This window comes from Lipophrys pholis (genome assembly GCF_963383615.2).
Source record: "Lipophrys pholis genome assembly, chromosome: 7".
NCBI classification, from domain to species: Eukaryota; Metazoa; Chordata; class Actinopteri; order Blenniiformes; family Blenniidae; genus Lipophrys; species Lipophrys pholis.
Window position 1 is genome coordinate 4627100 of NC_137638.1, and position 13921 is coordinate 4641020.

At 41.5% G+C, this 13921-nt stretch overlaps 1 protein-coding gene across 1 annotated transcript in view; it reads right to left on the reverse strand.

The window, feature by feature from the left end:
* nsmfb (NMDA receptor synaptonuclear signaling and neuronal migration factor b) overlaps positions 1 to 13921 on the reverse strand; it is a gene marked incomplete at its 3' end in the record, with an annotated part of 54254 nt that overhangs the window by 4170 nt on the left and 36163 nt on the right. Inside the window, exons 7-14 of the mRNA XM_080467610.1 lie at positions 12882 to 12971; positions 11483 to 11610; positions 11321 to 11404; positions 9183 to 9216; positions 8828 to 8898; positions 7645 to 7724; positions 6581 to 6683; positions 1422 to 1497 (exon numbers count right to left, since the gene is read on the reverse strand). Coding sequence (XP_080323736.1) covers positions 1422 to 1497; positions 6581 to 6683; positions 7645 to 7724; positions 8828 to 8898; positions 9183 to 9216; positions 11321 to 11404; positions 11483 to 11610; positions 12882 to 12971 — 666 coding nt within the window. The remainder of the gene's footprint in view (positions 1 to 1421; positions 1498 to 6580; positions 6684 to 7644; positions 7725 to 8827; positions 8899 to 9182; positions 9217 to 11320; positions 11405 to 11482; positions 11611 to 12881; positions 12972 to 13921) is intronic.

The window sequence follows — 13921 nt, forward strand, 5'->3', positions numbered from 1 at the left end:
AACTGCTCGATCGGACAAAAAACAAAGTCTCTTTGGGAGAGACGGTAACACCATGTCGGCCATAATGAAGCTATTTTCCATTGCATTGTGGCCACAGACACTGGTGTTTGTGTGAATGGGTGAATGTGACAAACAGTGTTACACACTGGTCAGACACACTTTAGTTCAGGATCAAATGCAGCCCAATTTTGTCTTGAATGGGTAAAATAGAAATCAGGTTTGTTGTGTAATTTATTGTCAGTAAAATGGCGGCTTCCAGCAAGTTAAGGCTTTTTTTTGGTTTTGGGATAAAACTTTTTTTTTTTAATCATTAAAAAAAAGGGAGTCCGAGATGTTTAGGAGCTCTAGGTGTAAGATAAAGGCATTTTCAAGTCAGTTCTGGGCAGGTTTTAAGAGGCAACCCTAAAGCATGATGCTGCCCCCACCATGCTTCACATCAGGAGCGTCAAACACATTTTAGTTCAGGGTTGTTTTCTCTTTGTTGTGATGCAGAGTATACATGAAGAAAATGTCTATATAATCACAAAAACCAAACAATTACTACAGAAAATTACTACAATCTCAACATGATGCCAATTTTTATGATACTTTCTGGTGCAAAACACATTGAAATGTGCAGAAAACTTCTCCTACAGCTGTTGCATTATGGGTGTTTTTACAAACTCGCCTTCACAGCATGACTGCTAGTTTGCTATCTTTCATAGAAGCATCACCGATATCTCAGCTCGGCTGTTATGCCGTGTCCAATCCTCTTAAGACATTTGTTTAAAAAAAAAAAAAAAAAAAAAGAAATCGGTGTTTTCTTGGATATTTTTACAATTTGCGTTGTGGTTCGACCAGATCGCAGCCTCCCGTGAGCCGGTTTTGGCGCGCAGGCCTTATGTTGGACACCCCTAATGCAAAGTGAAGTTCATTTAGCAGTTCGATATGCAAAAAGCTGTGATGGAAATACCTGAGATCTTGGGGTTGTGTATTATCATTTCATGCAGATCAACGTGACACATGTAGCCGTGTGTGTGTGTGTGTGTGTGTGTGTGTGTGTGTGTGTGTGTGTGTGTGTGTGTGTGTGTGTGTGTGTGAGCGTGTATGTCAGGGAAACACACGCAGGCGATAACGACATTTTAATAGAAAAATAATTACCGCGGCATCAGTGGAATGTTGGTAGAATGACTGATGAGGGATGCACAGGCTCAGCTCACACCTGTGTGTTTCGCTCACACTCCATAAAGTGCTCCCTTCGCCGCCGAGCAGCGCGCTGGCATTGATTAATGGTCACCATTAAAATTCAGCCGGCGTGCAGCCCGGGGCCGATAGCGTCACATCGATACGGACACGGGATATACTTAAAGTTTTATTTGCGTTTGTGCCTGACGGCCCGTCTGTGGTCCAGATGTGAAGAGTGGAGTGTCGGAGCCCCTCACCTTGTGCCGACAGCTCCAGCGGGGACTTGAATTCGACCGAGGAGGGTCTCATCAGGCGCTTCAGGGTCTGGATGAGCTGCGGGTGGAGGGGAGGGGGGGGGCTTAAATTAGAGGGAACACTTTGTTCCACAGCAGCAAGCATTGCAAAGTGAAAACAATCGAAGCGGCGGCGACACAGAGATGTGACTGTATGCACAGAGCTGCAGGAACGCCAGAAAAGGTCAATGTGCCACTTGGACTTCAAGAGCGGAATAAAAATGAAAATCACTCGTGGCGATGGTTTTCTGTGCGTACGGGGAGATTCGACTCTGCGGCGGGAGTGAGGGTGAAATCATCCACAGTCACCGCTCCAGCTTTTAAATGGCACAACTCTTTAAAGGAACAATAATTCATCCCGTTAACATAAAAGTGCCGTCATCTAGATAGTGGAATGCGCCCAGCCGGCCCAAAAAGAAGAAAGATCTTGAGAGGAAGTGTTTTCGAAATCATGATCCGTGCCTTTGTGAGCGCAACTTGTGGGCACCAGAAACCAGAAACCACTAATCTGTGTCAGATTAAACACTGACTTCCCCATGAATATATACTGAATACTCTCTCAGGAGATATTCATCGCCTGACTCCACCTACGTCGCAGCAGACTCTCCATACAGGAGCGCCATATGGCCGCTGAAAATTTGCCAAATCTGAAGGTGACAGTAAGATAAGCGAAGGCGACGGCATCAGAGGAGCTTTATCGGGAATAAAAACGGGTCAAATCGTGGAGCTACTGTAGTAAACATGCTTGAGAACTTGATGTCGGGCTTGATACATGAAATTACTGTGGATTTTGACAATCTTCTGATCTGTGACTGTGAAAATGATCGAGAAAATAAGATACACACCAAACTAAGTCTGTCTAAACAAAACCAGCAAGAACGTTGTAGTAATTCTACCGGGCCTATAGAGGGCGCTGTATCGTCGCCGGACACCAAAAACGGAGAAGAACACATGATACACACAAATAATGGGAATTATGGAAACGCAAGCAAGAAAAGAGTCTTTTTTGTGACTCAATGAAAAAGTGGAACTTCTGCTTTGGATTCCAACTTGATTATAGAACCAAAAAAATTAGATTGTGAAAATTAATTGGAAAAGCCAGAACAAGCTCAGTAGATTCTGGAGCGCCTGTCGTGGTTTTTTCACTAAGTGGAGCTACGATGTCAGCGTTTCAAGATTTTGTGTTTTTTTTGCGTTTTTAGATTAATCCACTCTGCTCAGTTAAAAAAAAAGGAAGCTGCTGCTGTTGTCTTACTTTAAAATGTGCCTCATCTTTTCAAAAATGTTTTTATTTAGTCATTTATTTATTTGTGAACTTATTCAGGAACCTATTTATCTGTACGTACTTGGTTCCTTCTTTTGTATTTGATTTAGTTAATTGTAGGTTGGGGGACGAGCAAAGTAAGCTTTTCATTGCACAGTGTAAATGTCTATTTATTTGTATAAATGACAATAAATATCTTCAGTCTTAATAAAAAAAAAACATGTGTGGTTACACCTCATCCTGTCTCAGAACCTGAGAAACCTATACCTATATATATTTATAATTTTGTCCATTTTGCACTTTCTAAAAGTTGTTTTTTTTGTTGACTTGAAAAAGTAAGTTGTGAAGTAAACTTCAACAAGCTCCACGGGCAAGGTGACTTCATTTAAAAGCGTTTCAATGGGTTCCCCATAAAGAGTCGCGCTTGTAAACACCTTGTAAACATCATATCTGTGAGTTCCAGGAGGCTCCGACCTCTCAAACCTTCGACAAAAGGGCGGGTGACGGCTGAGGGGTGGGGTTTGAGGTGCGGTGGAGTGACGGGATCTCAGTCGGTGGGTCTATTAATAGAGGCTCTCCAGCTGAGCCTGCAGGAGGGCACGCAGGCGGCAGCGGCGGGGATGGGGGGGGGGGGGGGGTCGTTGAACGCGGCGAACAAGCCTTTTCCTGCTCATCCGTCTGTTTCCATGTGCAAGTCGGGGGAGACGCCAAACGTGGCGGTGCAAAACAATTACCGAGGTGGGAACACATCATAAGCAGCCTTTGGAAAACTCACATAAATCACTTTCCAATTAACCTCAGAGCTGTTTGTCATTACTCCGAAACAAATAAGAGATTAATGACATGAAATCCATGACGCTTTCTTCTATAACCTCGATCATTACTGCGTATATGGAAGACTTTAATTTAAGCTTGATGCAACTACAAAGGATCAAATTAAAAAAGAAAGAAAACTAAAAGTTTGCACCTGGTCCATGCGTCCATATTCTCTGTAGCTTTAACCAACTTAGGGCCTGATTTTATAAGATCCTGCATCCAGGCCCCGATCAAAGGTGTGAAAACGCCTCATTTTCGCGATTTCGTTGAAGAAAAACTTCCGCGTTTACAAAGAAATGTTTTCAAATGGGACGTCTGTTTCTAGGAAACGGCAGAAACGCTGAAAACTATGTCGCTGGCATGCAGGGCCACGAGTTGGCGCTGTTGGTTGTCTTTGTAATGAAACCAAAATGAACCTGTGGCCTCCACCGAGCCGTGAGTGGAACAACTATTTGATGGGAATCGTCTGTCGAGACCTACTAGGTTGTGTTTTCCAGGTTTGGACACCCTGGAATCGATGGAAAAAAAGTCAAATATTGCAAATTTCATCACTTGGCTGAAGAGGGGAGGTGGTTTTTCCTCGTAAAAGTAAAATACGAGTGTGTTCTGGAGTTCTGTGGCAGTGCCATGGCGTCCGACTGCAGAACCTGAACCTGTCATGTGTTTGTAGTAATGAACCAACTCCTGATGTTCCCAGAACACCGGCACACACAGAGGCATTAGTAGGGAACTGTCTTTAGAAATTGCAACCAGCACAGTCAAAACTGCAATTTACTCTGTAAAATGAATTTGGTGTAGAATTGTAGAAATTGTGGGTGAAAAATTCACAAATCTCATTTGAAAGTCAAATAAGACAGACTCTGCCCGTCTACCATACTGCTGCTAACTAGCTGGAAAACGCTCCTCTCTCTGGTATTTCCTCATACAGTTTACTTTTCCAGCCATGTTGCTCCTGTACCAATTTTTTTAGTTACTCCATTTACATATTACCAGTTATAACTCGTTTTTGGAATCGGATATACGTAATAAACAAACCAGCACTGAGAGTTTATGTCAACAAATTATGTATTTTTCAACTTAACAGCATTAGTTTTTTTTAGACAATTTTCACTTGCTCCAGTTTTAACCCTTTATACGGCCATTATTAAAGTACTTTTGAGAATGAACATTTGAACTAGGGATGCACCAGTACCATGTTTTAACAGGACAAGTACAAGTACGAGTACTAACCTATAGCCACTTGAACTTAATAAATTCTATAAAGCCTAATTCATACTCTAAACGCCAGCGATAAACAAAGGATCTTTTATGAGTTTGAGTAGCAGTATCGACCTGATACTCGTCTTGGTATCGATGCATCCCAAGTTTTATGTGTTTATTGAGTCCAAATACTAGTTGCAAGCTCTTTTTTGTTTTGATGCATGTTTCTGGTTTATCTCATGTGTTGTCAACATCATGCCATTTGGACGTTTTTCTTCTGCGTGTTGTCGATGTTTTGAAGTCATTTTAAGTCTCCCCTTGTGTTTTAACTGTTTTTCTGCAACATAAAATGCAAAATAGAATAAATGTTTTGTTGCAGAAGCTTCCAGATTTCTCTACAAATTTCTATAACAAATTTCTATAACAGTACTACAGAACAACAAAACAGGCGTCCCGTTCTTCCTGGACTCCCTTCCCGTCCTCACAGTGTTCCACAGCGCAGCAGATGCAGGCAATAATGTGAGGAGGCACAGGAACGCGCCACATACATTAAGAAAAAAAAAAAAAAAAAAAAAAAAAAAGCCTTCACGAGCCACCTGCTTTTAAATCACAGAGATTTATCCTCCCTTCAAACCCTCGGTTGAGGGTGCAGGTTGAAGTTCTACGCCGAGCTTACGACCAGAGGATGACTAACGCTGCAGTGAGCAGCAGCGGCAGCACTGGGCACAGTGTTTACATGGGGGATGAATATTTCAGTGTTTCAAGTGCATATGCTGGACGAGAGTCTGTCTGCACGTACATATGTAAGCGTTTGTGTCAGCGTCTGTGGGTGTGTGTGTGTGTGTGTGTGTCGGGGGGGGGGGGGGGTTATGGCAGGAGTGTGAGTGCAAACCTGCGAGCGTGTCATTGCGGCGAGAGCAAATGGACAAATCTGTGTGTGTGTGTAGATTAATTGAGTTGGTGTCCAGGAGTCTATTTTCCTGTCATTCAGAAGTGTTGTATACGTGTGTATTGTGTCGTCCCCCCCCCCCCCCCCCCCCACCCCCCACCTCCACCTTGTCTCTGCTTTGCTTTTGCAGCAGAATCAGAGCTGCAGAGGATGCTGGTGAAGTATTCATGTCTCTCCTGTCTGTGAGATTTATTAGAAGAAAAAAAAACATTTGGATTTTCCATGTGCACATGCAGTAGTTTCACCTTCTGAGCTGTTTTAAAAATAAATTGTGTTTTTAATGGCGCCGATCACCACATTTCGTGTACATGCACAAACGTGGCCACCAGGAAGTCGGTTTTCTATGTGTGGTTTGAATGAATCATCTGGGCGGACGGCGAGCACATCTGGAACTAGAGCTACACTCGGTAGAGCGCAGAATGTCGCCAACGCCACATTTGTTTGCGGAACCGACTTGCCATCGCGAGCATGATAGCCGTTAGCTCATATTGATGCTCACTATCAAGGTCAGGTAGCAACATCCCTGTGTGAAACCATGAGCAGGGAGCGTCTCCATGGCAACAGCCGCTGATCTCCTTTGATCTGGTGGTGTCTCTCTCGTCCGCTTTGTATGGGAATTATTTTTGGGGGGATTTATTCGGAAATGTTTCGCCGTTAACGTCCCAAAATCTCATATATTGGTCCTTTGATGATGACAAATCAACCCTGAAAATATTATGCAACTCAGGTAAGTAGTTTTTGTGAAAAGTTGGTAAAATACATACATACATACCAATAAATAAATAAATACAAGCAGACGAAAACAAAACCTTCGCGGCTAACTCCGCTGGCGGAGTTAATTGTGAGTGAGTATTGTGAGTATCATGCTCGCAGACACTACTACACTGGAACTACCTTTTCTCCATTAGCGCTGCCCAGCACGTAGCAGCCCATGATGTGGATGAGGTTCGGCGCCGGGTTGAGTTTGCTCATCAGCCTGCCGAGCCGCCGCCAGAACCTGGTGACACAGGAGAGGCGAGGGCGATCAAGCAGCGACGAGTGACAGAGCGAGGTAAAGGTCAATGTTTGAAGAACTCTGTGATGTGATTTCTTTCTCGTGAATCGCTTTCGCGTCGCCAGCCGACGCTCAGATTTGCGTGTGAAACAGTGAAAAAAAAAAAATGTTGTTGCTTCACAGCTTGAACGGCACAGACTGATTTGTTTGTCACTCTCTCATCCAAACCCACACACGTCACAGTATTTTCTCATCGCTTGTTTGTCCATTAGTTCAAACATCACTTCAAAGTACTGTTAAATCTTAACTGTAACGCTCTCAGAACAGGATTTTTTTTAATTGATTGAGTGGAGAGAATATTTAAGATATGGGAAAAGTATGTGAGCTCAATGTTAGTATGGTAGTTTAGGAATTATCTCTGTATCGTAAACATCTGGGAGTTAATGTTAGAAGGACTCATGTCAAATCCTGTCAAAGGTATAAAGAAAAGAGTTAATTGTATTTATTTTATTTATAAAACTTTGAAATGCTTTTCTTCATGTCCATGAATACAAAAGATGTTTCATAATAAAGTTCACAAATAAAGATTGAAGGTAGAGGAAATGTTCCTCAGCACGTTAAATATCGTCCGTCAATGTTACCGTTTGTCCCTGTTTTTACACAAGCAACCTTTAGTAGGTCAGCCGAAGAGAGAAAGACATTCAGGAACGGTTTAAACGACAGCATTTCAAAAGAAAATACATCGTTTTTGTATTTTTGTTTCAGAAAAGTTTTGGGTTTAAAACGGCAGAAAACACTGATAAAAAGGTTAAAAAAAAAAAAAAAAAAAAAAAAAAAAAAGAGATAAAAGAATGAAAAAAGAAAAAGGGGGAAAAATAAAAGAAAAAAATACAATAAAAAATATATAAGAAAAAAGGCCATCCAGTTATCGTTCAGCCAGAAATAATAATAAACTAAAACTTACTGGCTCATGTCCTCTTCTTTCTCCACCTTCGCAAAAGTTGCCACTTTATTCTTTAGGAGGTACAGATGTCCCGGACCTCCCTGAGGAAACAAGAGGGTTGGATTAAGTTGCGTCATTTAGGCATTTTTTGTTGCAAACAGCAAAAAAATCCATTGCATTTTTTTTTTTTTTAAAGGGTAAAATATGTTTAACTCTGGTCAATTTTACACTTTCCAATATATTTCTTTGTATGTAAATAATATTTAAAGATCCTAAATTAATCTCAAAAGTTATAGTAACCAAGCGACATGCCTCCCAAAAAGATTCATCCATTCTTTGAAGATGAGCGTTTCTATTTATTCTAGTGCTTCACGTCTCATTGAGGCAGCAGGAGGTGTGTTACATTATTCAGCAGCAGTACGAACGAGAGCAGCTGGAAAAGACTATCAACTATCATTATTACCGTCATTATCAAGGTGAGGAGGCAGAAGAAAGACAGACAGCAGCAGATCACTCACTCATACCCACATTTCCCCAGTTCTAACACGTTTCTGTGTGTGCGACCTATTAATACACTTACCTTCAGATTTTCCAGAGGCAGTGAGTTTTATTTTGATAAACTGAAGTAGATTTTTCTCGCACTTGATTTGACTTTTTACTTTTCCTGCCTCCACGTGACGACAACTGTCTTTATTTCTTGTCATTTCTTTTCAGACTGTGTGGTTCCTTGTTTTCAGCCTCTATGAGGATTAATTAGAGTTACACCTGACTGCAACATTTATCCACATTAAAGTCTCAGAAAGAGGGGAATTTAAGAGGGATTAGGTTACATCACAAACATCTTTTTTCATAAAAATGATAAATAGAAAGATTTACTTTATTGTCATTCTGAAAATTTACATCAAAGATGCGCTGCAGAATGACATTTCTATACAGGGTCAGCGATAAAAACACACAATTAAAAGGAACCATCCTTCCAGAATTAAATTTGTACATAGAATACATAGTGTTCTCTAGTGTTTCTGCAAAAAGTCTCCACCTCGGAGTCTCGTTCTGCAGGTTCCTTCCAACTTTTTCTTGGGAGAAAGAGAATCAACCTATTTTGTAACTCATGAGCTGATGCTCGGTTATTTATCAGACTCACACTAACAGTTGAGTTAAAGGAAAAATGTGACCCCATAATGTCAAAACATTGTTTGCTCACCTGGCAGAAAATTAGCATGTTCCAGATTTTACAGCCCTTCCTGTAGGCCGTCAGCTTCTTCTCGATCTCCTCTGGGCGGGAGACAATCACGGGGGGGGGGGGGAGCGAGAGAGAGAGAGAGAGAGAGAGAGAGATGGAGAGAGAGGGAGAGGTGTCAGTTTTCCTACCCAGCCATAATGGTGAGACATATAAATTGGCCGTCCCTGGAGAGACGCACGCGTCACAAAAGCAATGAGTCATCCTTCACTCCAGCAAGCTGAAGCTTATTCCACCCTCATCTTTTCCACATTTGCAGGCCACAGAGTCATTCTCACTTCGGCTGATGATCGAGGAAAAAGCACTTTTCTTCACTCACCCAGGATGTCATCAAACGTGGCGTGTTCGTGGTCCTGTGAAGGCAGAAATTAGAATCGTTAATGACTTTAATGGGACGCCAGGTTAAACTCTCCGAGAGGTCGTGATCCCAAAAGTTTCTGTTGCATGGGATTAAAATGTGAGTTAATGAGGGAAAGTTTATTCTGCTGCTGTTGTTCAGGAATCTGACGAGTTCTGACTGTGAGCTCATTTCCATTTATTGACTCTGTGACCTATATGATGTTTTAAGTGACAGTGTGTTTAGTTTTTTTTGTTGTTTTTCCCAGAAAAGTTTTGCGTTTGCATAGCAACGTTTTGAAAACGATGTCTGTTTGTACGGAAACGGCACAAAACGATGTAGTTGACATGTTGGGCCACTAGTGGGTGCTGTTAGTTGTTTTTGTAATGAAACCACTCACACGAGTCCAGTGAACAAAACAATATAAACATTAACAATGAGAGTACATGGACATTCGAATGGACAGACAACAAGTTAGATTGTTATTACGGTGACTGTCAACAATAAAACTACCACGTTCCAGGAGAATATGGACTGGGAGTCATGACATGACAGAGGAAAACATTGTTCTTATTGTCCATCTACTGAGCATGTGCAGAACAACTAGCAACAACAGCAGTATTTAAAAAAAATTTGCATTTCCCTCTGTTTCCACGGAGACAGAGTGCCGTATAAACGGGCACCGAAAATCAAACCAAACTCTTCTATTTTCACTTGAAAATGTCGTGAAAAAGGGGCCTAAATGTACATTATGGGCTTCATCTCGTAAAGGTGTGCTCTTAAAAATACAAGCGCAAACGTGAAATCGTGTGTATAAGTTGATTTACACACTGATGACAAACACAAAATCAATTTAGCCGTCATAAAGACGGAATATGGAAATATGTCTCTCAGATTGTGTAAAATAGTTCACGGGCCACGTGACTTACTAAAAAACATATGTTTTGTTGATGATTGTCTGCTATCAATGTGTTTTAAAAGGAAGAACAAACCAGCAGGCATTTCCCCCATGACTTTTATTTGTGGACTTGAATAGTGATTTTTTTTTTTTTAATGCATTGAACCTCCAATTTTGAATTTCTGACCAAATACGTTCTACATTTTCTCCCAAGTTCAGATTAATTTGTTCGATACGCTTGAGGTCCATCGTCCTAGTGTAAAGGGTAATTTTAACCTAAAGCAAACAAAACTCCTCCTGTTTGTGCACAAAGTCTCTCATGGTGTCATTCCTTGATCTCAAAGCGTTGTTCCTTTCATCGTACTTGTATATAAAGAAACCAGAGGAGTGGGTGGCCGATGGCTGTTTAATGGAGTTGTGTGAAATTATGCACGGAAAAACAAAACAAACAAAAAAAAAATCTTCATTACCAGATGCTTGAGAAAGCAGAGAGCTCATTTTCAAGCACAGATGGAGCAGAGAAGTCAACACACTAAATTTATGCTTCGGTTCTCAGTTCTGCAGACTTCTGGCCGACTTGGGTTAGATAAACGCCAGAGAGCCAAAGAAGCAATTTTCTTCACAACTTCTCAGTCAGTCGTCTGAGACGAAAGTCTTCTGTTAGAAGAGGAGAAACTAAATCAGGACGCCAGGGGCCCGATTCACTATGATCATGTATAGAACGCACTAAATCAAAGAATAGAAGAACAGTGATCAACTAAGAGTAACATCATCTGCAAACAATCGTATTCAAATGAGGACTTGTGTGTTACATGATGAATATCTGCTGGGAATTAAAAGAAGGGATAGTTTTCATGTTTGAGTGATTAAACTGAGCTACCATGGATTTGTTGGAGGTAAATATTGAACATGTTAGAGAAAAGCACTATGGAAGATAATTCATCATAAACCGAATAGCAACAGAAGACAGTTGGGGGAAAGGTAACAACTCCCCCCAAAATATTGTCCAAATCTTTAATTGACATTCATCCACTCAATCATTCATAGAAGCAACAGTAAGCTTCTGTAAAAAATCAGGACCTGAAACTCAAATTACATTTATTTCATGATATTCTTAACATATGTCATTTCAAGAATGTGTAATTCAATTAGATTTTATCTGATATGCTTAGATTTTGTTTTGTTATTTTCAACAACCTGCCAATAGGTCCTGGTTACTCACGTAGAGGATGGGAATGATGGAGGGATCGTCCCTGCGGATGATGTTGGGAACATATTCGGCTTTCGGGACCTTGGAGGAAATCAGCTGCAGATATGAGAAGGAATCGTAAATTCAAATGCACGTGAATCTTTGTTCTTCGGATGTAACCTCCAGCATCCTCACCATGATCTTCGGCGGGATGAAGTCCTCTCCTTCGCAGGCCGCCCTCTCCGTCTCCCTCTCCTCCTCCCAGTCGGCGTCCTCATCCACCCCTTCGTCCAGCGTCCCTGTGGAGGTCTGAAGCTCGCCACCTGGCTCACACATGGGAACAAAGGCTCAGATGAAAGGAAATCGCACAAATGAGATTAGAGAAGAGGTGGGCGCTCCATTCTTCTTATTTAAAGCGTTGCACCTGTGCCTTTATTTATATATTTTTTCCGCTCCAGGAAGGGACGGGGGCGTTCAAACCAGACGACACAAAACGACACAATAACGGAAACGGGTACGACACACAAAAGCAACAGGCAGATGGACAACGGGCTGGAAGATGAGGACGGCTGAGTGGATGGATGAGGACAGCCGAGGACTCGGACCCGGAGGAGCACGGACTGTAGACGGACACGTAGACCTCGGACACACAGTGACGGCCACAATCCACAGGAAGAGGGAGCGTGTGTGTCAGAGTGCCATCAGAGAGTCTCTGGGTTAAATGTTTGTTTAATGTATCTGCTGATTTGAACATATTTGTTGGTAAATTCTGTTATTTTCCGTGTGTATGTTCAATCCCTCCAGTACAATTCAATCTTCAGACTCCTTGACATTCAACAGGGTTTTTTTTATTTTTTTATTATTCCAATAATGATGTCCTTATATTTTACTTTACAGGTATTATCATTTAACACTGTGTGGTGTACCACAGGGTGTGCTATGAGACCCATTTCTGTTCTTCTGCTTCCACTTGGTCAAATATATATATATATACACATTAAATACATACACACACACACACACTATGGCGCTAGCTACTACAGATATACATTATACATTGCTATTGAACCAGATTGAAGTGTTGTAAACATGGGTATTAATACAATTTCAACAAAACCTCACAACCATTGTGTTTTTTTCAAGAGTTCTATGAATTTTCAGCTTTTTCAAAGAAAAAAGATTTTTTAAGGAGGAAATATAGACACATTTGCATAATCATCAGTTAAATTGTGTTGTGGCGTTCCACAGGGTTGGGTATTGGAGCCTTTTTTTTTTTTTTAAATTATTAACCCTTCCTCTTAAGTCTTCTTGAGGTACCTAAATTGTATAAGACAAAACAACACCCGGAAGTGTGTTTTCTGCAAGAGTCTTCTGAAAAAGAAAAGTTGAAATTTGTTTTTCCCCTGACTTGCAATTTTTTTCAAGTGGCGGACATAGTTTTGCAGTGTGTTGCAGGAAAATCTGATTAAATCATCAGGAGTATTGATTTTTAAAAGAAGAAAAAAGACATCAGCGTGTGTGTGTGTGTGTGTGTGTGTGTGTGTGTGTGTGTGTGTGTGTGTGTGTGTGTGTGCGGGGGGAATCTGGGACTCACTGTCTCTGGAGTCATGCAGTGACTCGGGCTTGACGGGGGTGGGGTCACTCCACGAGCGGCTGAAGCTCTTGGCTCGGCGTTCGGCGAATGCTGATGGAGTCGACGGAGGGGAGAAAGTCACTCACACACACTCGCACATTTACACACCCTCCCATGGATAATTAACCCGAGACAATCGGGGGCTCGGCCTTGTTGACCCAGCATGTGACGCCGTTAGGTAACTGGTCTGGTTAGTGAAACACTGAAGCTAACCAGCCTTTATTCGTATTGTAATGCCACTTCGTTCCTCCAGATGGTGGAGTGAGCACAGAAGAAGCTGCAGATTCTTCTGTACAAATTTGAGAAACGGTGACTCACTACTGCCACCTGCTGCTCAGAAGAGGAACAAGTTGATTCATACGTCAAATGTGCAGCTATTTGGATATAATAACATTCTCAGCCCACTGATAGTTTAATGTTTGCCAAATTCTCTGAAAACATAAGCAATTTGTCTCTCAGTTGGTGAAATGGGAGAAGTATGTATCTAGTTTGGCAAATTGTGTAGGGTACCGCCTGTTTTTTGTCATTATTCAACAACCTTGAGCCAACTAGCAACTTTTCCCAGCTTAAATCTTGTTAAATTTTTCTCCATCACCCACTCATACACTAATCCAGTAATTTTTTTTACAACTATTCACTTGAATTAGGCAAAATTGTGATAGCAATAGGAAGAATCCTCCAATACAAACGATATTATAGACATATTAAAACTAACAAATACACAGAACTTCACTGAGGAAAAACAAAACAGCAGCACAAACGAACTGGATGTGAATTTGTCTTGTTAGTTAGAAATGGAATCAAGGTACAGTTGAAATCAACATGAAAAGGCGTCGCGCTCGTCACGGACACAAACTACTAAAAACTGAATAAATCACCAACAGTCGCACTTCTTTATTTCACCATCGTGTGAACATGCAGGCCTGCAGCTCCATGCATGAAGCACGAATCCGCCACCGATGAGCCTCAGGCGGGATGTTATGACACCGAAGAGCGTGAGT